This window comes from Salvelinus fontinalis, chromosome 14 (genome assembly GCF_029448725.1).
Source record: "Salvelinus fontinalis isolate EN_2023a chromosome 14, ASM2944872v1, whole genome shotgun sequence".
Lineage (NCBI taxonomy): Eukaryota > Metazoa > Chordata > Actinopteri > Salmoniformes > Salmonidae > Salvelinus > Salvelinus fontinalis.
The window spans coordinates 51341307-51364731 of NC_074678.1; the positions used below are offsets into that span (position 1 = coordinate 51341307).

At 42.3% G+C, this 23425-nt stretch overlaps 1 protein-coding gene across 1 annotated transcript in view; it reads left to right on the forward strand.

The window, feature by feature from the left end:
• Positions 1-23425, forward strand: part of LOC129811095 (kinesin-like protein KIF14) — a 45929-nt gene that overhangs the window by 18619 nt on the left and 3885 nt on the right. Inside the window, exons 24-27 of the mRNA XM_055862262.1 lie at positions 8170-8357; positions 12879-13031; positions 13345-13467; positions 21832-21906. Of these exons, the coding sequence (XP_055718237.1) occupies positions 8170-8357; positions 12879-13031; positions 13345-13467; positions 21832-21906 (539 nt within the window). The remainder of the gene's footprint in view (positions 1-8169; positions 8358-12878; positions 13032-13344; positions 13468-21831; positions 21907-23425) is intronic.

Sequence of the window (23425 nt, forward strand, 5' to 3'; positions counted from 1 at the left end):
GTACATCTATGTCCAATGTAAAATGTGCTCTACGCTGGACCTAAAAATTATACCTGTTGCACCACCTGGGCGTAAACCTTAATACAAGCTACGCCTAGGCGTAGATTCTACACCTAGTAGGGAGCAGGCGTGTGGTGTTAAATTGGAATCTTCATCATGATATGCACAGAAAATAATAGCAATCTATATTTTCGAAAGGATGCAACTCTCGTGTTCATATTTCACAAACTCCGTGGGCTTTTTGAGTTGCCTAAGTACGAGTCATTAGCAAAATAATAATACACTTGATTTATGCTACATTATAGCATGCCGAATGTCTCTGATCAGGAGCTGCCTCCACTTATTTGCCCAGCCAGAGATCAAATAACCAGACAGAGATTCGGTGAATCAAAATTACTTTGATTAAAAGACAAGGGCTTTTAGTCGGGGCTACTATGTGAATGACGAGAGAAATTATCACACCTTATACCACAGGTGTCAAACTCATTCCACGGAGGGCCGAGTGTCTGCAGGTTTTCGCTCCTCCCTTGTACTTGATTGGTGAATTATGGTCACTAATTAGTAAGGAACTCCCCACAACCTGTTGTCTAGGGCTTCATTGAAAGGAAAAACCAAAAACCTGCAGACACTAGGCCCTCCATGGAATGAGTTTGACACCCCTGCCTTATACGCTAGTGTAGGCTATAACATTCTTGCAAAATGTTCTGATAACACTGTTAGACGAACGAACTAGACGAGTCCCCAGGCTTGTTTCAAAGCAGCGCTATAACGCTGTCCCAATCATAGCGGTGCTGAAATTATAGTTGACCACACACGGCTATTGCTTTAGTTAAATGGCGCCGGAGAGGATGGCTGTTTTATGTGCTCCTTACCAACTGTGCCATTTTGTTAGTTTTTTGCATTGTTTGTAACTTATTTTGTACATAATGTTGCTGCTACCGTCTCTTATGACCGAAAAGAGCTTCTGGACATCAGAACAGCGATTACTCACCTCAAACTGGTAGAAGCTTTTTCCTTTAACGAGTCCGATGCGAAGGATATACTGCTTTCTCATGAACAGGCCCAAATCCCTGTGATTTTGTGTGAAGAAAAGGGGTCGGGGGTCGGGCTGCCTTCTGAGAATTCGTAGGCGAGTGAGTAAACCCGTACTACTATCCTTTCTATTGGCCAACGTGCAATCATTGGAAAATAAAATTGATGACCTACGATCAAGATTATCCTACCGACGGGACATTAAAAACTGTAATATCTTATGTTTCACTGAGTCGGCGCAGAGAAAATGGAGATGGCGGGATTTTCCATGCACCGGCAGGACAGAGAAGCTACGTCTGGTAAGACAAGGGGTGGGGGTGGGTCTACTTGTCAATAACAGCTGGTGCGCGATGTTTAATATTAAAGAAGTCTCGAGTACCTTATGATAAGCTGTAGACCACACTATCTACCAAGAGTTCTCATCTATATTATTCGTAGCCATCTATTTACCACCACAAACCGATGCTGGCACTAAGACCGCACTCAACCAACTGTATAAGGCCATAAGCAAACAAGACAATGCTCATCCAGAAGCGGTGCTCCTAGTGGCCGTGGACTTTAATGCAGGCAAACAAATCAGAGGAACCAGAGGGGGGAAAAAAACTCTAGACCACCTTTACTCCACACACAGAGATGCATACAAGCTCTACCCCGCCCTCATTTGGCAAGTCTTACCATAATTCTATCCTCCTGATTCCTGCTTACAAGCAAAAACTAAACCAGGAGTACCAGTGACTCCGTCAATACAGAAGTGGTCAGATGACGTGGATGCTACGCTACAGGACTGGTTTCCTAGCACAGACTGGAATATGTTCCGGAATTCATCCAATGGCATTGAGGAGTATACCACCTCAGTCATCGGCTTCATCTAAGTGCATCGACGACGTCGTCCCCTCAGTGATCGTACCAGAAGCCATGGAGTACAGGCAACATCCGCATCGAGCTAAAGGCTAGAGCTGCCGCTTTCAAGGAGCGGGACACTAATCCGGACACTTATAAGAAATCCTGCAATGCACTCAGAAAAACCATCAAACAAGCAAAGCGTCAATACAGGATTAAGAATCCTACTACACCGGCTCTGACACTCCACGGATGTGTCAGGGCTTGAAAACTATTATGTACTACAAAGGGAATCCCAGACACGAGCTGCCCAGTGACGCGAGCCTACCAGACAAGCTAAATGCTCCCTTCGAGGCAAGCATCACTGAAGCATGCATGAGAGCACCAGCTGTTCTGGATGACTGTGTGATAATGCTCTCGGTAGCTGATGTGAGCAAGACCTTTATATTTACAAAGCCTCTGGGCCAGATGGATTACCAGAACATGTACTCAAAGCATGCGCGGACTAACTGGCAAGTGTCTTCACTGACATTTTCAAACCCTGCCCTAGACCCACTCCAATTTGTTTATCGCCCCAACAGATCCACAGATGATGCAATCTTAATCGCACTCCACACTGCCCTTTGCCACCTGGACAAAGGGAACACCTATGTGACAATGCTGCTCATTGACTACAGCTGAGCGTTCAAAACCATAGTGCGCACAAAGCTCATCAGTAAGCTAAGGACCCTGGGACTAAACACCTCCTTCTGAAACTGGATCCTGGACTTCCAGGAGCTGATCGTAGACTACAGAAAAAGGCGGGACGAACAGGCCCCCATTTAACATCGACTGGGTTGTAGTGGAGCGGGTCGAGTGTTTCAAGTTTCTTGATGTCCACATCACCAACAAATTATTATGGTCCAAACACATCAAGACAGTCGTTAAGAGGGCACGACAACACCTTTCCCCCCTCAGGAGACTGAAAATGAGTCATGGGTCCCCAGATCCTCAAGTTCTCAAAAGGTTTTACAGCTGCACCATCGAGAGCATCCTGACTGGTTGCATCACTGCCTGGTATGGCAACTGCAAGGCATCTGACCATAAGGCGCTACAGAGGGTAGTGCGAATTGCCCAGTACATCACTGGGGCCAAGCTTCCTGCTATCCAGGACCTATATAATAGGCAGTGTCAGAGGAAAGTCCAAAAAATTGTCAAAGATTCCAGTCACCCATGTCATAGACTGTTTTCTCTGCTACCGCACGGCAAGCGCTACCGGAGCACCAAGTCTAGGTCCAAAAGGCTCCTCAACAGCTTCTACTCCCAATTCATAAGACTGCTGAACACTTGCTGAACATCAAATGGCCACCGGACTATTTACATTGAACACCCCCATTTGTTTTGTACACTGCTGCTACTCGCTGTTTATTATCTATGCATAGTTACTTCACCCCTAGCTGGACTAACCTGTACCCCCGCACATTGACTCTACCGGTACCCCCTGGATATAGCCTTGTTATTTTATTGTTATTTTTTCAAATTTTTTACTTTAGTTTATTTGGTAAATATTTTAACTCTTTCTTCCAACAGCACTGTTTGTTAAGGGCTTGGAAGTAAGCGTTTCACGGTAAGGTTGTATACACTTGTTGTATTCGGCTCGTGACAAATAGTTTGATTTGAAAGTATTTAAAACGATTGGATAACTAAGAGTTTCATTAAGCAACAATATGATAAATTACTTCAATTGCATTTGCGTACTTTATTCCAATATTTTGGTCATTTCATTTCCACAGTAATTATTGATTGATCCATCCAGTTGTGGTTAAGAAAACGTGCATGCGTAGTGCTGGGCTTTGCAAAGTGATGGAACATTCCTCGCGAAGTTTGTATGGTAAGAATGGTAACACCCTAGTAACGGGCGCTGCCTAGCAACCATCATTATGAAGCATCAAATCTCATGAACGCGCATTGCTTACGCCGGACTTAGCTATGACTAGTCTTATTTTTGGTTGGTGCAATAGATGTAAATTCTGATCCCAAAGTCGGAAGCGCAACGCCCGACCAAGCATGTAAGACCAACTTTTTTATGCCCAGCTGGTGCAACCGTCCCCAGGGTTTTAGGTTAAAGTATATCTCACTGTCAATGTTGAGAGTACTGTACGTTTCTCTTCCATTAATCATGAATGTGACCTTGGTCTTATACACCTATGGTAGTCTTTGTCAGTGCTTGGCTCCCCAGAAATAGCAGGTTTAAGCCTTCAGAAATTATTCACACCTTTTGACTTTTCAAAAACATTTTGTTACAAAGTGGGATTAAAATGAATACATTTTTGTCAACGATCTACACAAAATACTCAGTCAAAGTGGAAGAGAAATTATAACATTTGTAAAAAATGTATGAAAAATAAAACTCTTCATTAGATAAGTATTCAAACCCCTGAGTCAATACATGTTAGAATCACCTTTGGCAGCAATTACAGCTGAGAGTCTTTCTGTGTAAGTCTCTAAGAGCTTTGCACTCCTGGATTGTACAATATTTGCACGTTATTCTTAAATAAAAATTATTCAAGCAGCATACTACCCTGCATCCCACTACTGGCTTGCTTCTGAAGCTAAGCAGGGTTGCTCCTAGTCAGTCCCTGGATGGGAGACCAGATGCTGCTGGAAGTGGTGGGCCAGTAGGAGGCACCCTTTCCTCTGGTCTAAAAAGAATACCCCAATGCCGCAGGGCAGTGATTGGGGACATTGCCCTGTGTAGGGTGACGTCTTTCGGATTGGACATTAAACGGGTGTCCTGACTCTGATCACTAAAGATCCCATGGCACTTATCGTAAGAGTAGGGATGTTAACCACGGTGTCCTGGCCATCATACCATCATGTCCACCTAATCATCCCCCCTCCTCTCCCCTGTAACTTTTCCCCAGGCCATGGCTGTAAATGAGAATGTGTTCTCAGTCAACTTTCCTGGTAAAATAAGGGTTATTAAAATAAAAAACCTCCGTGGTTGTTGATCATTGCTAGACAGCCATTTTCAAGTCTTGCCATAGATTTTCAAGACGATTTTTAAGTCAACTGTAACTAGGTCACTCGGGACCATTCAATGTCGACTTGGTAAGCAACTCCAGTGTATATTTGGCCTTGTTTTTTTTAGGTTATTGTCCTGCTGAAAGGTGAATTGGCCTCCCAGTCTCTGTTGAAAACCTGCTTTAGTTTGCTTTCCCTCTAGGATTTTTGCGTGTGCTTAGCTCTATTCTATTTTTATCCTAAAAAAACTCCCTAATACCCATAACATGATGCAGCCACCACGTGGCTTGAAATTATGAAGAGTGGTACTCAGTGATGTGTTGGATTTGCCCCCAAACATAACACTTTGTATTCAAATCAAAGTTTATTTGTCACGTGCACCGAATACAACAAGTGTAGACTTTACAGTGAAATGCTTACTTACAAGCCCTAACCAACAGTTACATTTTTAAGTAAAAAAATATGTTTTAGGTAAATAGATAAGTAAAGAAAAATTGTAAAATGCAGCAGTTGCCGTACAGTTGCCGTACCAGGCAGTGATGCAACCATTCAGGATGCTCTCGATGTTGCAGCTGTAGAACCTTTTGAGGATCTGAAGACCCAAGCCAAATCTTTTCAGTCTCCTGAGGGGGAATTGGTTTTGTGGTGCCCTTTTCACGACTGTCTTGATGTGTTTAGACCGTTCTAGTTTGTTGGTGATGTGGACACCAAGGAACTTGAAGCTCTCAACCTGCTCCACTACAGCCCCGTCGATGAAAATGGGGGCGTGCTCGGTCCGCCTTTTCCTGTAGTCCACAATCATCTCCTCTGTCTTGATTACGTTGAGGGATAGGTTGTTATTCTGGCACCACCTGGCCAGGTCTCTGACCTCCCTATAGGCTGTCTCGTCGTTGTCGGTGATCAGGCCTACCACTGTTGTCGTCTGCAAACTTAATGATGGTGTTGGAGTCGTGCCTGGCCATGCAGTCGTGGGTGAACAGGGAGTACAGGAGGGGACCGAGCACGCACCCCTGAGGGGCTCCAGTGTTGAGGATCAGCGTGGCAGATGTGTTGCTACTTACTCTCACCACCTGGGGGTGGCCCATCAGGAAGTCCAGGATCCAGTTGCATTTTGAGGTGTTTAGTCCCAGGATCCTTAGCTTAGTGATGAGCTTTGAGGGTACTATGGTGTTGAACGCTGAGCTGTAGTCAATTAATAGCTTTCTCACGTAGGGGTTCGTTTTGTCCAGGTGGGACAAAAAGGTTGCTAGATCGAATCCACGAGCTGACAAGTTAAGAATCTGTCATTCTGCCCCTGAACAAGGCAGTTAACCCACTGTTCCTAGGCCGTCATTGTTAATAGGAATTTGTTCTTAACTGACTTGCCTAGTTAAAGGTAATAATATTAAAAATAGGACATTTGAAAATAGACTTCTGTTCGTAACTTTATTTTGTCTTAAAGCTTTTATGGTAGGAGGATAGGTTATTGGAGGGATTCTTACTCATCGCACAGAATATTTATTTTTTAATATTCTTAAACTTGTCATTATATTTGTCTATAGGCTATTGATATTGTTTGTCCTTACTCATTATTAGTCCCCTGGCTTCCTTATGTTTTTGAGCTGTTCAATGTACTTTTGAGATGGAACTGTTAATTATTCTAATTGTTTGATCGGTAGAGAAAGCATGCATAAAACGATCAAAGCCCAAAGTCATATTCATATTGATTGGAGAGACAAGGAAATATAGCTTTTTTATTTTTTATTTTTTTTTACCGCTGGACACAATATAGTTAGGGAGTGTCAGTTATAAAAATGTAAAGGTTTAGGCTATTTTAAGGCCCATATATCTGACAGAAGGCGAGAAACAATATTTTATGACTGGACATTTTGCGCTGCTTTGGTGGAATTATCTGGTCTTTCTAGCCTACATGCCTCTTGCGTTCTGTAGGCTTATTTAATAGGCTATTTATTGAAATGCGCTATAGCAAATAGGAATAGGCAGATTACTTGGAATGTCACTTGTATGCTGCCCTGCCGTCTGCTGCCCCACTCCATTCTTTAGGCTACTACGTGGTGCCAGTCATGTTCAAATAGGCTAAGCCATCGTCTGTCACATCACATTGTCTTCACCATCGACAATGGGCGTCAAACATCGTCGATAGACGATACTATCGTAATATTTCCCAACCCTAGTCACTATACTCAGTTCAGTCGAGGGCAGGCTAAACTGAATGAACAACAGAGACAAGATGCAAGTATTAACATTTTATTAAAATAGTTTGGGGAATGACTTCGTCATTGATCATCGGAGCCAGATTCTAGTATGCAGGTAGCACTATGCGGGGCAGCTGGCATCGAAACCATCCCACTGGGAGAAAAAGGTTCCGATGACGGACCTTCAGCTGCTGGAGGTGGAGGGTCGGCGTTGAAACGTTTGCTGTAAGACGTGACGGAACAAGAGTAAACCGTCATTTAAATGCATCGAAATATGTATTCCCAATGGTGAGCCGAGAGCACGTTGATTATTGCACCAGTATGCAAGAGAGGGTGGAGAGAGCACACATACTTAGTCACCTAGGACACCAGATATAACAGACTGATCCTAGTCCCCCGGCACATAGACTATTGCAGCGTAGATACTATGCCTATAGGTTATTTAAGCAAGTGTGGTAAAGTTGCATTATTTAGCTGTGCTGATTGGCCATAGGGTAATGGGTGACTGACATTCCGCACATGGCTAATTGATAGTAAATGAGGAGGAGTGACATGATGCTGTGCTGTTGATGAGAACATTCTAAACATCAGATATAAATTCCTACTGCGTCCATAGAAGAGGTTTGCCTGGCTACACAATCACATTGCTATGGCCAAACACCACGCCCACGATGAGTCTGGATATGATCTCCTCACGACGACTTCTCGAATGCGAACACATTCAAACCGCTCTGATTGGTTACACAAACCGATGGTTTGGGCCAGAGCCTTACTATGAAGCAGGTTCATAGTAAAGGACTCTGTTTTTCTTTTTTGATATGGAATATTGACTACCAAGTATCTTGGTAGTATTTTGATACTGATATTGTGAAAAACGTACCCTTTTGCCTTCTACTTGAAAATAATTAACTTTTAAACGTATAACCAGCGTTTATTCACTAGGAACCAAACGGGAAGAATCAGGGAACGACCCATCTAAATTCGTCCAATAAACTCTTGTTTTTGGTGCAAAAAGTTTGATAAGTTGTACACCGCATGACATTTTGAAAATACTAAATTGAACTGTTGTAATGTAATCCTTATTCTGTCTCTGTCCCAGTGTTTGTGTTAGAGGCTGAGGCTCTGACACAGCTGGTGAAGGCCACCTCGGCCATCGAGAGAGCCGTGTTTATCACCATGCAGTGGGTGGCCAGCGTCAAGCCCAGAGCCGGACCCCTCTACACCGTCGCAGAGGAGCTCAAGACCCAAGTCAAGAGAATGGGTGGTTACTTTCAGCTTCTCATCCAGGTAGACATTTCCGTCAGCACTTTTAACTTAAACACATCAGACAATAGAATTAACAATGTATCGGACGAGGACTGTCTTGAAAAAGAGATGTTATCTTTTTGAAACTGACCTGGAGAAATATAGGTTGGCTAAAGTATTACACTCCAAAAGGTACACAAAGGACACATCGGAGCATTGAAACTATTGAACACGGTATATTCAAAACAGTAGCCGCTGTATGTGAATGTACAACATGCAGATAGACCTATGCACCAAAAACATTCAATCATACCTACAGTGCATTCGGAAAGTATTCAGACCCCTTTACATTTGATTACTTTACAGCATTATTCTAAAATGGGTTAAATCATTTTACCCCATAATCACAAAGTAAAAACAGGTTTCGTAGAATTTTTTGCAAATGTATTAAAATAAAACTGAAATATTAAATTTACATACAGTAAGTATTCAGATCGTTTACGCAGTACTTTGTTGAAGCACCTTTGGCAGCGATTACAGCCTTGAGTCTTCTTTGGTATAACGCTTGGCACCTTTATTTGGGGAGTTTCTCCTATTCTTCTCTGCAGATCCTCTCAAGGTATTTCAGGTTGGTTCGGGAGCATCGCTGCACAGCTATTTTCAGGTCTCTCCAGAGATGTTCGATCGGGTTCAAGTCCGTGCTCTGGCTGGGCCACTCAAGGACATTCAGAGACTTGTCCCGAAGCCACACCTGCGTTGTCTTGGCTGTGTGCTTAAGGTCGTTATCCAGTCTGAGGTCCTGAGCAGGTTTTCATCAAGAATCTCTTTGTACTTTGCTCTGGTCATCTTTCCCTCGATCCTGACTAGTCTCCCTGCCACTGAAAACATCCTCATACCATGATGCTGCCAACACCATGCTTTACCGTAGGGATGGTGCCAGGTTTCCTCCAGATGTGACGCTTGGCATTCAGGCCAAACAGTTCAATCTTGGTTTCATCAGACCAGAGAATCTTGTTCCTCATGGTCTGAAAGTCTTTAGGTGCCTTTTGGCAAACTCCAAGTGGACTGTCATGTGCCTTTTTACTGAGGAGTGGCTTCCGTCTGACCACTCTACCACAAAGTTCTGATTGGTGGAGTTCTGTAGAAATGGTTGTCATTCTGGAAGGTTCTCCCATCTCCACAGAGGAACTCTGGAGCTTTGTCAGTGACCATCAGGTTTCCTGGTCACCTCCCTGACCGAGGTCCTTCTCCCCCGATCTCTCAGTTTGGCCGGGAGGCCAGCTCTAGGAAGAGTCTTCGTGGATCCCAACTTCTTCCATTTAAGAATGGAGGCCACTGTGTTCTTGGGGATCTTCCATGCTGCAGACATTTTTTGGTACCCTTCCCCAGATCTGTGCCTCGACACAATCCTGCATCAGAGCTCTACAGACACCCTCACGGCTTGGTTTTTGCTCTGACATGCACTATCAACTGTGGGACTTTGTATAGACAGCTTTGTGCCTTTCCAAATCATGTCCAATCAATTGATTTTACCACAGGTGGATTCCAATCAAGTTGTAGAAACATCTCAAGGATGATCAATGGAAACAGGATCCACTTGCTACAATTTCTTAAAACCTGTCTTTGCTTTGTCATTATGGGGTTTTGTGTGTAGATTGAGGGAAAAAAAATCTATATTTAATCAATTGTAGAATAAAGCTGTAACAGAATGTGGGAAAGGGTTCTGAATATTTTCTGAAGGCACTGTATGTACAGTACACATACATTGTTGACTAGTTTACTGCAAGTAATGTCATAGCGAATTACAGTAAAGATATTCTAGAAATATCTGTTTTTATCCCAATTAAACTGAAAAGACACAAATGCTGCAAAAGGAAAATCTTTTTCAATCGAGTTGGGTTGACACCTCACTGGCTCATCAAAATTCACCTCCCTGACGGGGTTTTAGCTTTGAGCTGTTTTGACTCCTCGTATGGAAATCACAGAGCGTAGGGGATTTTTCAACCTTCAGCCTCAAGTCCAACATGAATGAATGTATATTATACAAAAATACTATATATATACTAATGAAAGTCTACACATGCCTTGCACGGTCTTTACATTTTGCTGCCTTAAAACTATGTTTCAATCCTGACTTAAACCTGCTTGAAAATCAGACACTTAGTTAAAACTATGTTTTATTTAGTTAAAACTATGTTTTAAGGAATGCTACCGATGTACACAACCTACTCCAGCGTTGCACAAGTCTTAGGGCAACATATAATATCCATTGTTTGTGTAAATATTGCTCAAGGTCAGTACATTTGGTAGGGAGTCATTTGATGGAGAACAATATTCAAACCGTGTCTCTGATTTTCAAGCAGGTTTAAGTCAGGATTGAGACTGGACCTTTCAGGAACACTCAAAACATATTGGAAAGCCATTCTGGTGTGTCTTTGACATAAACATGTGTGTAATTGTACCGCTGAAAAATAACTATCCCACGGTTAGGTATTCAGAAGGCTGAGGCAGGGTTTCCGCTTACTTTTTATCTGGGCTTTGTTCTTTTCATATTTATTTAGATCCTGACAAACTCCCTAGTCTCCCAGTCTCTGCAATAACATTGCATTCACTCCACATTATTGGCCTGTATGACAATGTTAAATCCACTTCAAAACATCTTCACCTTGTCTTTAACTTAGAAAATTTGGCCTAGGTTGTATAGATAGCTAGGAAAACAATCAAATATATTCCCTTTTGAGATGACATTTTAAGGCAGCAAAATGTGCAGTCTGTGCAAGGTGTATGTGAAGACCTTCACTACATTTGTGTAATTTAGCAGACAATCTTATCCTGAGCGACTTACTGGAGCAATTAGGGTTAAGTGCCTTGCTCAAGGGCATATCGACAGATTTCGCCTAGTCAGCTAGGGGATTGAAACTAGAAACATTTTGGTTACTGGCCCAACCTCTTGACCGCAAGGTTACCACCCAGCCCACACTAGTCACTAGTGGCGGTATACAGTGCCTTAAATGTATTCATACCCCTTGACTCATTACACATTTTGTTGTTGCAGCCTGAATTCAAAATTGATTAAATATATTTTTTTTCTCTCAGCTATCTACTGTACACCCAATACCCCATAATGACAAAGTGAAAACATGTTTTTAGACATTTTTGAAAATGAAATGCGTATCTCATTTACATAGGTATTCTCACCCAAAGAGTCAATACTTTGTAGAAGCACCATTGGCAGCAATTACAGCTGTGAGTCTCTTTGGGTAAATCTCTGAGAGCTTTCCACACCTGGATTGTGGAACATTTGCTCATTTATTCTTTTCAAAATGCTTCAAGCACTATGCTAGACAACCATTTTCAGGTCTTACCATAGATTTTCAAGTAGATTTAAGTCAAAACTGTATCTCGGCCACTCCGGAACAGCCACTGTCTTCTTGGTAAGCAACTCCAGTGTAGATTTGTCCTTAAATTTTACGTTATTGTCCTGCTGAAAGGTTAATTCATCTCCCAGTGTCTGGTGGAAAGCAGATTGAACAATGTTTTCCTCTAAGATTTTGCCTGTGCTTAGCTCCATTCTATAAAATGTATTTTCCTGAAAAACTCCCCAGTCCTTAACGACTACAAGCATACCCATAACACGATGCAGCCACCACTATGCTTGAAAATATGGAGAGTGGTACTCTGTAATGTGTTCTACTGGATTTGCCCCAAATTTGCCACATTTGTTTGTAGTATTACTTTAGTGCCTCGTGCAAACAGGATGCATGTTTTGGAATATTTTTTATTCTGTACAGGCTTCCATCTTTTCCCTCTCAATTAGGTTAGTATTGTGGAGTAACTACAATGTAATGTGACTTGTTAAGCACATTTTTACTCCTGAACTTATTTAGGCTTGCCATAACACAGGTTGAATAGTTATTGACTCAAGACATATCAGCTTTTCATTTTGAATTAATTTGTAACATGTTCTAAAAACGTAATTCCATTTTGACATGGTGGGGTGTGTCGGCCAGTGACAAATAAAATATCTTTAATACATTATAAATTCAGGCTGTAACACAACAATGTGGAAAAAGTCAAGGGGTGTGAATACTTTCTGAAGGCACTGTATGTACTGCACAATCTAACATTCCTAACCAGTGGCAGCAATAAAACAAATTAAACCACCTTTTCCACCCGTCTCACCCTCCTTTCACACTACTGTATGTCTTTAAACGTTACATTTTTTTTTTCATTTGAAAGTCATTAACCTTTTAAGCTTTTTTCCCTAGTTCATTTATGTATTTATTCAAATACAATATAACTTTGCATTCACAAATAGTATGAGTACATTTATTTTATTGAGCAAACTCTCTTATCCAGAGCGACTTGCAGTTAGTGCATTAATTTTACTTTGGCTAAGTAAGACAACCACGTTTCAATCATATTAAATAAATATTGCCTTATTAAAGTAGTTATCAGCAAAGTCAGTGATAGTAGGAAAAGACAAGTGCAAGTGTTTTTTTACATTTTATTCAAATATTATTTTACGTTATTTAACATCCAATTCCCGTGGGCTGTGACCAGGGCTGTGACTCTGAGATCTCGTCCATGGTGACCGAGGCCCACAGGAAGAGTGGTCAGTGTCTGGACACGGCACTGCTGGTCATCAGCCACCTGGCCGCGCTTACCGCCACCCAGCTCCATTTGACCGAGCTGGGCTCTGAGGCCACAGGCAAGGTAAATGTTACCACACTGTCTCTCTCTCTCACTCACACTCTCACCATATACTGCCTTTTCATATTGATTGAGAATGGATAAGATACTGGGCATGAAGGCTTTGTGGTGCTTTGGTGGAAATAACGAAGCCATGATGTATCCTGCCTGGATGCTTCATCTCCACTCCCCTCCTCAATTCAAAATAATGATATAACAGGACCCAGTGACACACACATCCTAAATATAGCTTGAGGTGAGCATGGCTAATCATGCTGGTTTGCGGAGGGTCAAGAAAGCGTCTCTCAAAAGTTGTTTGTCGTTTCTCTTTCCCCAGCGGTCTGTGGCCCTGTCTCTTTTGGAGGGGACTTGTAAAGGGGTGCACTCTCTCCTGGAAGAGGGTCTGACAATCTCCAACGAGATGCTGAGAGATGCGCAGCTGGCCTATCCCAGGACTCCGGTACTTAGCCACCATTTAGTATTCACTGTCTATATGACTTCTCTATAGGAATTGTTTTGATATACACTGCCGTTCAACAGTTTGGGGTCATTTAGAAATGTCCTTGTTTTTGAAAGTAACATCAATAACATTAAAATAACATCAAATTGATCAGAAATACAGTGTAGACGTTGAATGACTATTGTAGCTGGAAACTGGTGATTTTTTGTTTTTTTTTAATGGAATATCTACATCGGCGTACAGAGGCCTATTATCAGCAACCATCAAATCAAATTTCAAATGTATTTATATAGCCCTTCTTACATCAGCTGATATCTCAAAGTGCTGTACAGAAACCCAGCCTAAAACCCCAAACAGCAAGCAATGCAGGTGTAGAAGCACGGTGGCTAGGAAAAACTCCCTAGAAAGGCCAAAACCTAGGAAGAAACCTAGAGAGGAACCAGGCTATGAGGGGTGGCCAGTCCTCTTCTGGCTGTGCCGGGTGGAGATTATAACAGAACATGGCCAAGATGTTCAAATGTTCATAAATGACCAGCATGGTCAAATAATAATAATCACAGTAGTTGTCGAGGGTGCAGCAAGTCAGCACCTCAGGAGTAAATGTAAGTTGGCTTTTCATAGCCGTTCATTAAGAGTATCTCTACCACTCCTGCGGTCTCTAGAGAGTTGAAAACAGCAGATCTGGGACAGGTAGGACGTCCGGTGAACAGGTCAGGGTTCCATAGCCGCGGGCAGAACAGTTGAAACTGGAGCAGCAACACGACCAGGTGGACTGGGGACAGCAAGGAGTCATCATGCCAGGTAGTCCTGAGGCATGGTCCTAGGGCTCAGGTCATCTGAGAGAGAATTAGAGAGCATACTTAAATTCACACAGGACACCGGATAAGACAGGAGAAGTACTCCAGATATAACAAACTGACCCTAGCCCCCCGACACATAAACTAATGCAGCATAAATACTGGAGGCTGAGACGGTAGGGGTCAGGAGACACTGTGGCCCCATCCGATGATACCCCCGGACAGGGCCAAACAGGAAGGATATAACCCCACCCACTTTGCCAAAGCACAGGCCCCACACCACTAGTGGGATATCTTCAAGATATCTTTTATTAAATGTTTTCCCCCACCTTTATTTAACCAGGTAGGCCAGTTGAGAACAAGTTCTCATTTACAAGTGCGACCTGGCCAAGATAAAGCAAAGCAGTGCGACAATAAACAACAACACAGAGTTACACGTGGGATAAACAAAAGTACAGTCAATAACACAATAGAAAAATCTATATACAATGTGTGCAAATAGAGTAAGGAGGTAAGGCAATAAATAGGCCATAGTAGCGAAGTAATTACAATTACTGTGATAGACTGCATCCAGTTTGCTGAGTAGAGTGTTGGAGGCTATTTCGTAAATGACATCGCCGAAGTCGAGGATCGGTAGGATAGTCAGTTTTATGAGGGTATGTTTGGCAGCATGAGTGAAGGAGGCTTTGTTGTGAAATAGGAAGCCGATTCTAGATTTATTTTTGGATTGGAGATGCTTAATGTGAGTCTGGAAGGAGAGTTTACAGTCTAGCCAGACACCTAGGTATTTGTAGTTGTCCACATATTCTAAGTCAGAACCGTCCAGATTAGTGATGTTAGTTGGGCGGGCGGGTGCAGGCAGCGATCAGTTGAAGAGCATGCATTTAGTTTTACTAGCGTTTAAGAGCAGTTGGAGGCCACGGAAGGAGTGTTGTATGGCATTGAAGCTCATTTGGAGGTTTGTTAACACAGTGCCCAAAGAAGGGCCAGATGTATACAGAATGGTGTCGTCTGCGTAGAGGTGGATCAAGGAATCACCCGCAGCAAGAGCGACATCATTGATATATATACAGAGAAAAGAGTCGCCCGAGAATTGAACCCTGTGGCACCCCCATAAAGACTGTCAGAGGTCCAGACAACAGGCCCTCCCGATTTGACACACTGAACTCTATTTGAGAAGTATTTGGTGAACCAGGCGAGGCAGTCGTTTTGAGAAACCAAGGCTGTTGAGTCTGCCGATAAGAATACGGTGATTGACAGAGTTGAAAGCCTTGGCCAGGTCGATGAAGACGGCTGCACAGTACTGTCTTTTATCGATGACGGTTATGGTATCGTTTAGGACCTTGAGCGTGGCTGAGGTGCACCAGTGACCAGCTCGGAAACCGGATTGCACAGCAGAAGGTACGGTGGGATTCGAAATGGTCAGTGATCTGTTTATTAACTTGGCTTTCAAAGACTTTAGAAAGGCATGGCAAAATGGATATAGGTCTGTAATAGTTTTGGTCTAGAGTGTCACCCCCTGTGAAGAGGGAGATGACCGCTGCAGCTTTTCAACCTTTAGGAATCTCGGACGATACGAAAGAGAGGTTAAACAGGCTAGTAAATGGCTTGCAGCATTGGCGGTGGATAATTTTAGAAAGAAAGGGTCCAGATTGTCTAGCCCAGCTGATTTGTACGGGTCCAGGTTTTGCAGCTCTTTCAGAACATCTCCAATCTAGATTTGCGTGAAGGAGAAGCTGGGGAGGCTTGGGCAAGTAGTTGCGGGGGGTGCGGAGCTGTTGCCCGGGGTTGTGGTAGCCAGGAGGAAAGCATGGCCAGCCATAGAGATGCTTATTGAAATTCTCGATTATCGTGGATTTATCAGTGGTGAGTTTTTCCTAGCCTAAGTGCAGTGGGCAGCTGGGAGGAGGTGCTCTTATTCTCCATGGACTTTAGTGTCCCAAAACTTTTTGGAATGAGTGCTGAAGGAAGCAAATTTCTGTTTGAAAAAGCTAACCTTCGCTTTCCTAACTGACTGTGTGTATTGGTTTCTTACTTCCCTGAAAAGTTGCATATCGCGGGGACTATTCGATGCTAGTGCGTTACGCCACAGGATGTTTTTGTGCTGGTCGAGGGCAGTCACGTCTGGAGGGAACCAAGGGCTATATCTGTTCTTAGTTCCTCATTTTTTGAATGTGGAAGGCTTATTTAAGATTGTGAGGAAATTACTTTTAAAGAACAACCAGGCATCTTATACTGACGGGATGAGAACAATATCCTTCCATGCTACCCGGGCCTGGTCGATTAGAATGGCCTGCTCACAGAAGTGTTTTAGGGAGTGTTTGACAGTAATGAGGGGTGGTCGTTTGACCGTGGACCCATAACGGATGCAGGCAGTGATCGCTGAGATCCTGGTTGGAAACAGCGGAGGTGCATTTAGAGGGCAGGTTGGTCAGGATATCTGAGGGTGCCCATGTTTAAGGATTTAGGGTTGTACCAGTGGGTTCCTTGATTATTTGTGTGAGATTGAGGGCATCTAGTTTAGATTGTAGGACGGCCAGGGTGTTAAGCATATCCCAGTTTAGGTCACCTAACAGAACGAACTCTGCCCCCCATCTATCTTCAATCAATTCACATATGGTGTCCAGGGCACAGCTGGGAGCTGAGGGGGGTCTATAATAGGCATCAACAGTGAGATACTTATTTCTGGAGAGATTCATTTTTAAAATTAGAAGTATTTGGGCATAGACCTGGTAAGTATGACAGAACTTTGCAGGGAATCTCTGCAGTAGAGATAGAAAGAGTGGGGGGCCCCGGTGCACAAGGCCAGCTCAGTTGCTGGCCTTCTAGGTAGCACTCTGGGATGCTGGCCTTCTAGGCAGAGTTGCAAAGAATAAGCCATATCTCAGACTGACCAATAAAAAGAAAAGATTAAGATGGGCAAAAGAACAGTCACTGGACAGAGGAACTCTGCCTAGAAGGCCAGCATCCCGGAGTCGCCTCTTCACTGCTGATGTTGAGACTGGTGTTTTGCGGGTACTGTATAATGAAGCTGCCAGTTGAGGACTTGTGAGGCGTCTGTTTCTCAAACTAGACACTCTAATGTTCACTGCCTTGCAAAAGTATTCATTCCTCTTGGCGTTTTTCCTATTTTGTTGCATTACAACCTGTAATTTAAATGGATTTTTATTTGGATTTCATGTGTTGGGCATACACAAAATAGTCCAAATTGGTGATGTGAAAGGAAAAAAAGAACTTGTTAAAAAATTAAAAGGAATAAACAACGGAAAAGTTGTGCGTGCATATTAGAGGTCGACCGATTTATGATTTTTCAACGCCGATACCGATTATTGGAGGACCAAAAAGGCCGATACCGATTAACTGTGTATATATATATATATATATATATATATATATATATATATATATATATATATATATATATATATATATATATATATATATATTTACATTAAAAAAAGAAAACATTTTTTATTTGTAATGACAATTACAACAATACTGAATTAACACTTTTATTTTAACTTAATATAATACATCAATAAAATCAATTTGGCCTCAAATAAATAATGAAACATGTTCAATTTGGTTTAAATAATGCAAAAACAAAGTGTTGGAGAAGAAAGTAAAAGTGCAATGTGTGCCATTTAAAAAAAGCTAACGTTTAAGTTCCTTGCTCAGAACATATGAAAGCTGGTGGTTCCTCTTAACATGAGTCTTCAATATTCCCAGGTAAGACGTTTTAGGTTGTAGTTATAGGACTATTTCTCTCTCTACCATTTGTATTTCATATACCTTTGACTATTGGATGTTCTGATAGGCACTTCAGTGTAACAGTATAGCTTCCGTCCCTCTCCTCGCCCCTACCTGGGCTCGAACCAGGAACATATCGACAACAGCCACCCTCGAAGCATCGTTACCCATCGCTCCACAAAAGCTGTGGCCCTTGCAGAGCAAGGAGAACAACTACTTCAAGGTCTCAGAGCGAGTGACGTCACCGATTGAAACGCTATTAGCGCGCACTCCGCTAACTAGCTAGCCATTTCACATCGGTTACACCAGCCTAATCTCGGGAGTTGATAGGCTTGAAGTCATAAACAGCTCAATGCTTCAAGCATAGCGAAGAGCTGCTGGCAAATGCAGGAAAGTGCTGTTTGAATGAATGCTTACGAGCCTGCTGCTGCCTACCACCGCTCAGTCAGACTGCTCTATCAAATATCAAATCATAGACTTAATTATAATATAATAACACACAGAAATACGAGCCATAGGTCATTAATAGGGTCAAATCCGGAAACTATAATTTCAAAAACAAAATTTTTATTCTTTCAGTGAAATACGGAACGGTTCCGTATTTCACTGAAAGAATAGTGGCTGGCATCCATAAGTCTAAATATTCCTGTTACGTTGCACAACCTTCAATGTTATGTCATAATTACGTAAAATTCGGTCAAATTAGTTCGCAATGAGCCAGGCGGCCCAAACTGTTGCATATATCCTGACTCTGCGTGCAATGAACGCAAGAGAAGTGACACAATTTCCCTAGTTTAATATTGCCTGCTAACCTGGATTTCTTTTAACTAAATATGCAAGTTTAAAAAAATATACTTCTGTGTATTGATTTTAAGAAAGGCATTGATGTTTATGGTTAGGTACATTCGTGCAACGATTGTGTCTTTTTCGCATGTGCGCTTTTGTTAAATCATCCCCCGTTTGGCGAAGTTGGCTGTCTTTGTTAGGAAGAAATAGTCTTCACACAGTTCTCAACGAGCCAGGCTGCCCAAACTGCTGCATATACCCTGACTCTGTTGCACAGAACGCAAGAGAAGTGACACATTTTCCCTAGTTAAAATAAATAAATTTTAGCAGGCAATATTAACTAAATATGCAGGTTTAAAAATATATACTTGTGTATTGATTTTAAAGAAAGGCATTGATGTTTATGGTTAGGTACATTGGTGCAACGACAGTCCTTTTTTTCCCGAATGGGCTTGTTAAATCATCCGTTTGGCAAAGTAGGCTGTGATTCAATGAGAAATTAACAGGCACTGCATGGATTATATGCACCGCAGGACAAGCTAGATAAACTGGTAATATCATCAACCATGTGTAGTTAACTAGTGATTATGTTAAGATTGATTGTTTTTTATAAGTTACGTTTAATGCTAGCTAGCACCTTACCTTGGCTCCTTGCTGCACTCGCATAACAGGTGGTCAGCCTGACACGCAGTCTCCTTGTGGAGTGCAATGTAATCAGCCATGATTGGTGTCCAAAAATGCTGATTACCGATTGTTATGAAAATTTGAAATCGGCCCTAATTAATCGTTCATTCCGATTAATCGGTCGACCTCTAGTGCATATGTATTCACCACTTTTGCTATGAAGCCCATAAATATGATCTGGTGCAACCAATTTCCTTCAGAAGTCACATAATTAGTTAGATTGCACACAGGTGGGCTTTATTTAAGTGTCGCATGATCTCACTATATATACACCTGTTCTGAAAGGCCCCTGAGTCTGCAACACCACTAAGCAAGGGGCACCACCAAGCAAGTGGCACTATGAAGACCAAGGAGCTCTCTAAACAGGTCAGGGACAAAGTTGTGGAGAAGTACAGATCAGTGTTGGGTTTTTAAAAATATATCAGAACTTTGAATATCCCACTGAGCACCATTAAATCCATTATACAAAAATTGAAAGAAAATGGCACCACAACAAACCTGCCAAGAGAGGGCTGCCCACCAAAACTCACGGACCAGGCGAGAAGGGCATTAATCAGAGAGGCAACAAAGAGACCAAAGATAACCCTGAAGGAGCTGCAAAGCTCCACAGCAGAGATTGGAGTATCTGGCCATAGGACCACTTTAAGCTCTACACTCCACAGAGCTGGGCTTTACAGAAGAGTGGCCAGAAAAAAGCCATTGCTTAAAGAAAATAAAAAAGCATGTGGGAGACTCGCCAAACATATGGAAGAAGGTACTCTGGTCAGATGAGACTAAAATGTAGCTTCTTGGCCATCAAGGAAGACGCTATGTCTGGCACAAACCCAACACCTCATCACCCCGAGAACATCATCCCCACAGTGAAGCATAGTGGTGGCAGCAGTTTTTCATCGGCAGGGACTGGGAAACTGGTCAGAATTGAAGGAATGATGGATGGCGCTAAATATAGGGAAATTCTTGAGGGAAACCGGTTTCAATCTTCCAGAGATTTCAGACTGGGACGGATGTTTACCTTCCACTAGGACAATGACCCTAAGCATACTGCTAAAGCAACACGCGGGTGGTTTAAGGGGAAACATTTAAATGTCTTGGAATGGCTTAGTCTCAAAGCCGAGTCCTCAATTCAATTAAATCTGTAGTATGACTTTAAGATTGCTGTATATTAGCGGAACCCCTCCTACTTGAAGGAGCTGGAGCAGTTTTGCCTTGAAGAATGTGCAAAAATCCCAGTGGCTAGATGTGCCAAGCTTATAGAGACATACCCCAAGAGACTTGCAGCTGTAATTGCTGCAAAAGGTGGCTCTACAAGGTATTGACTTCGGGAGGGTTCATAGTTATGTACGCTCAAGTTTTCCGTTTTTTTGTGTTATTTCTTGTGAAACAATCTTCAAAGTGGTAGGCATGTTGTGTAAATCAAATGATACAAACACCCCAATTTAATCTATTTTAATTCCAGGTTGTAAGGCAACAAAATTGGAAAAATGCTAAGGGGGTGAATTCTTTCTCAAGCCACTGTACTTGTCCTCTTGCTCAGTTGTGCACCGGTGCCTCCTACTCCTCTTTCTATTATGGTTGTGCCAGTTTGCGCTGTTCTGTGAAGGTAGTACACAATGTTGTACGAGATCTTTAGTTTCTTGGCAATTTCTCGCATGGAATAGCCTTCGTTTGTCAGAACAAGAATAGACTGACGAGTTTCAGAAGAAAGATCTTAGTTTCTGTCCATTTTGAGCCTGTAATCGAACCCACAGATGCTGATACTCCAGATAGTCAACTAGTCTAAAGGACAGTTTCATTGCTTCTTTAATCAGAATAACAGTTTTCCACTGTGCTAACATAATTACATAAGGGTTTTCTAATGATCAATTAGCCTTTTAAAATGATGAACTTGTGTTCGCTAGCACAACGTGCCATTGAAACACAGGAGTGATGGTTGCTGATAATGGGCCTATGTAGATATTCCATAAAAAAATATTCTATTTCCAGCTACAATAGTCATTTACAACATTAGCAATGTCTACACTGTATTTCAGATCAATTTGATGTTATTTTAATGTACATAAAATGTGCTTTTCTTTCAAAAACAAGGACATTTCTAAGTGATCCCAAACTGTTGAACGGTAGTATACCTTGAGGGATTCTTGAGGTTTTGGCATCAGAGAAATGTTATGTTTAAAAAGTTAAGTAAAAAAATAAATAATTTAAAGCCATGAATGGCATCAATGATTTGCATAGGATAAATAATTTCGCAATGATCTTCTGGATTGTTTCTTTCGAATGCCTCTATTTTGTCTCTATTATCAAGCATCAGTCTCAAAACAAGATACCATTTGGTCTATGTTTCTGGCAGGTTTTGCAGAGCCTCAAGTCGAAGATGCTGGACCTGTCCTGTGCTCTCCAGAGCTACATCCACTGCCACATGACGGTGAGCACTGGGCGAACAATAACAAACCCAACCAGCCTCATCTATCTTTCTTTACATGGGGTTAAACTCTCCAGATTAATAGCCCCTCCCACAGCCAGCACGTTAAAAGGTGCGAATCAGCTTTTATGGCTCTTGTAAAAAAACCTTGCCACCCCTGTCAGCCTTATCGCCACAGTCTCACGTTGAGCCCATCGTTCAGGTAATGGATGTGTTGAATGAAGTGTCATCAGTCACCGTTAACGTGCTTGTTTGCCATTATCTGCCACTCACAAACTAGCGCCTTTGTTAGTGTCGATCATCGGCTGCGCTAGGCGATTGGGACAAAGGAGAGGACATCTTTCCCCCGGACCTCCACCCCCATTGTCTTCAAACAAAGGGGTTGGATGAACAAAACCAGACACATGTTGAATCTCTGTGGGCCTCTGGGAGAGCCATGGTTTAATTTGTTGCTACTGTATTTTCATGATAGTGAAATGCAGATGCAGCCAGGTCCATAATTATTGGCACCACTGTTACACATTTTTTTATACGAATACTGTGTATGCTCAAAGAAAATTAGAAATTATATTATTTTATGCTATTGCAATTGCGTAAAGAACATTTTTGTTTAACAACTAATAAAACAATCTAAAAAAGATCAGGGTGAAAATAATTGATACCAGTTTTCAAAACTCTAGCACCCTCCCTTTGCGAGCGTAACGACACAGATGTTTTCTTAAATGTTTTATGAGATTTGAGAATATGTTGGGAGGGATCTTAGACCAGTCCTCCATACATAATCTTTCCAGATTCTTGATATACTTTGCCTGCTTTTATGGACTTCCTTCAATTCAAATCACAGCTTTTCAATGGAGTTCATGTCCGGAGACTGTAATGTTTAGCTTTTTGTGTCTGTTGAACCATTTCTGTGGGTTTTGATTAGTGTTTGGGGTTATTGTCTTGCTGGAAGATCATCTTGCTGCCAAGTTTCAGCCCCCTGGCAGAGACAACCTTGTCTGGCTGACGCCAGCTCTCAAAGTCTTCCTGACTTGAGAGTAGGGGTCTGAACGATAGAACATGAAGAAAAAAATACCTAACTCAACAATGCTGTAACGTTAGTAGGAGGAGCTACTTTATTAGCAGGGCAGCAGCTCAAATGTGAGTGACGATGGGAGCAGGGAGGGGGCAGCATGGCAACAGTCGACTCGCACTGGTAGACTCATTTATCGCTAGTTATTTGTCATCTCATCTGATTACATAGTATCTTTCTTGACTCCATCAAACCGAGAGAAGCTAGTTAAGATGGCCAGATTCCTAACATTAGCTAGGCTAATTTAGACTACATAACGCTATCTCCAAAGACAAACATTGGCAGTACAATGGCCTTACTGAAGAGCTCAGTGACATTCAACTTGACACCATCATAGGACAAGTCAGTTCAACAAATTTCTGCCCTGCTAGAGCTGCCTCGGTCAACTGTAAGTGCTGTTATTGTGAAGTGGAAACGTCTAGGAGCAACAACGGCCCAGCCGCGAAGTGG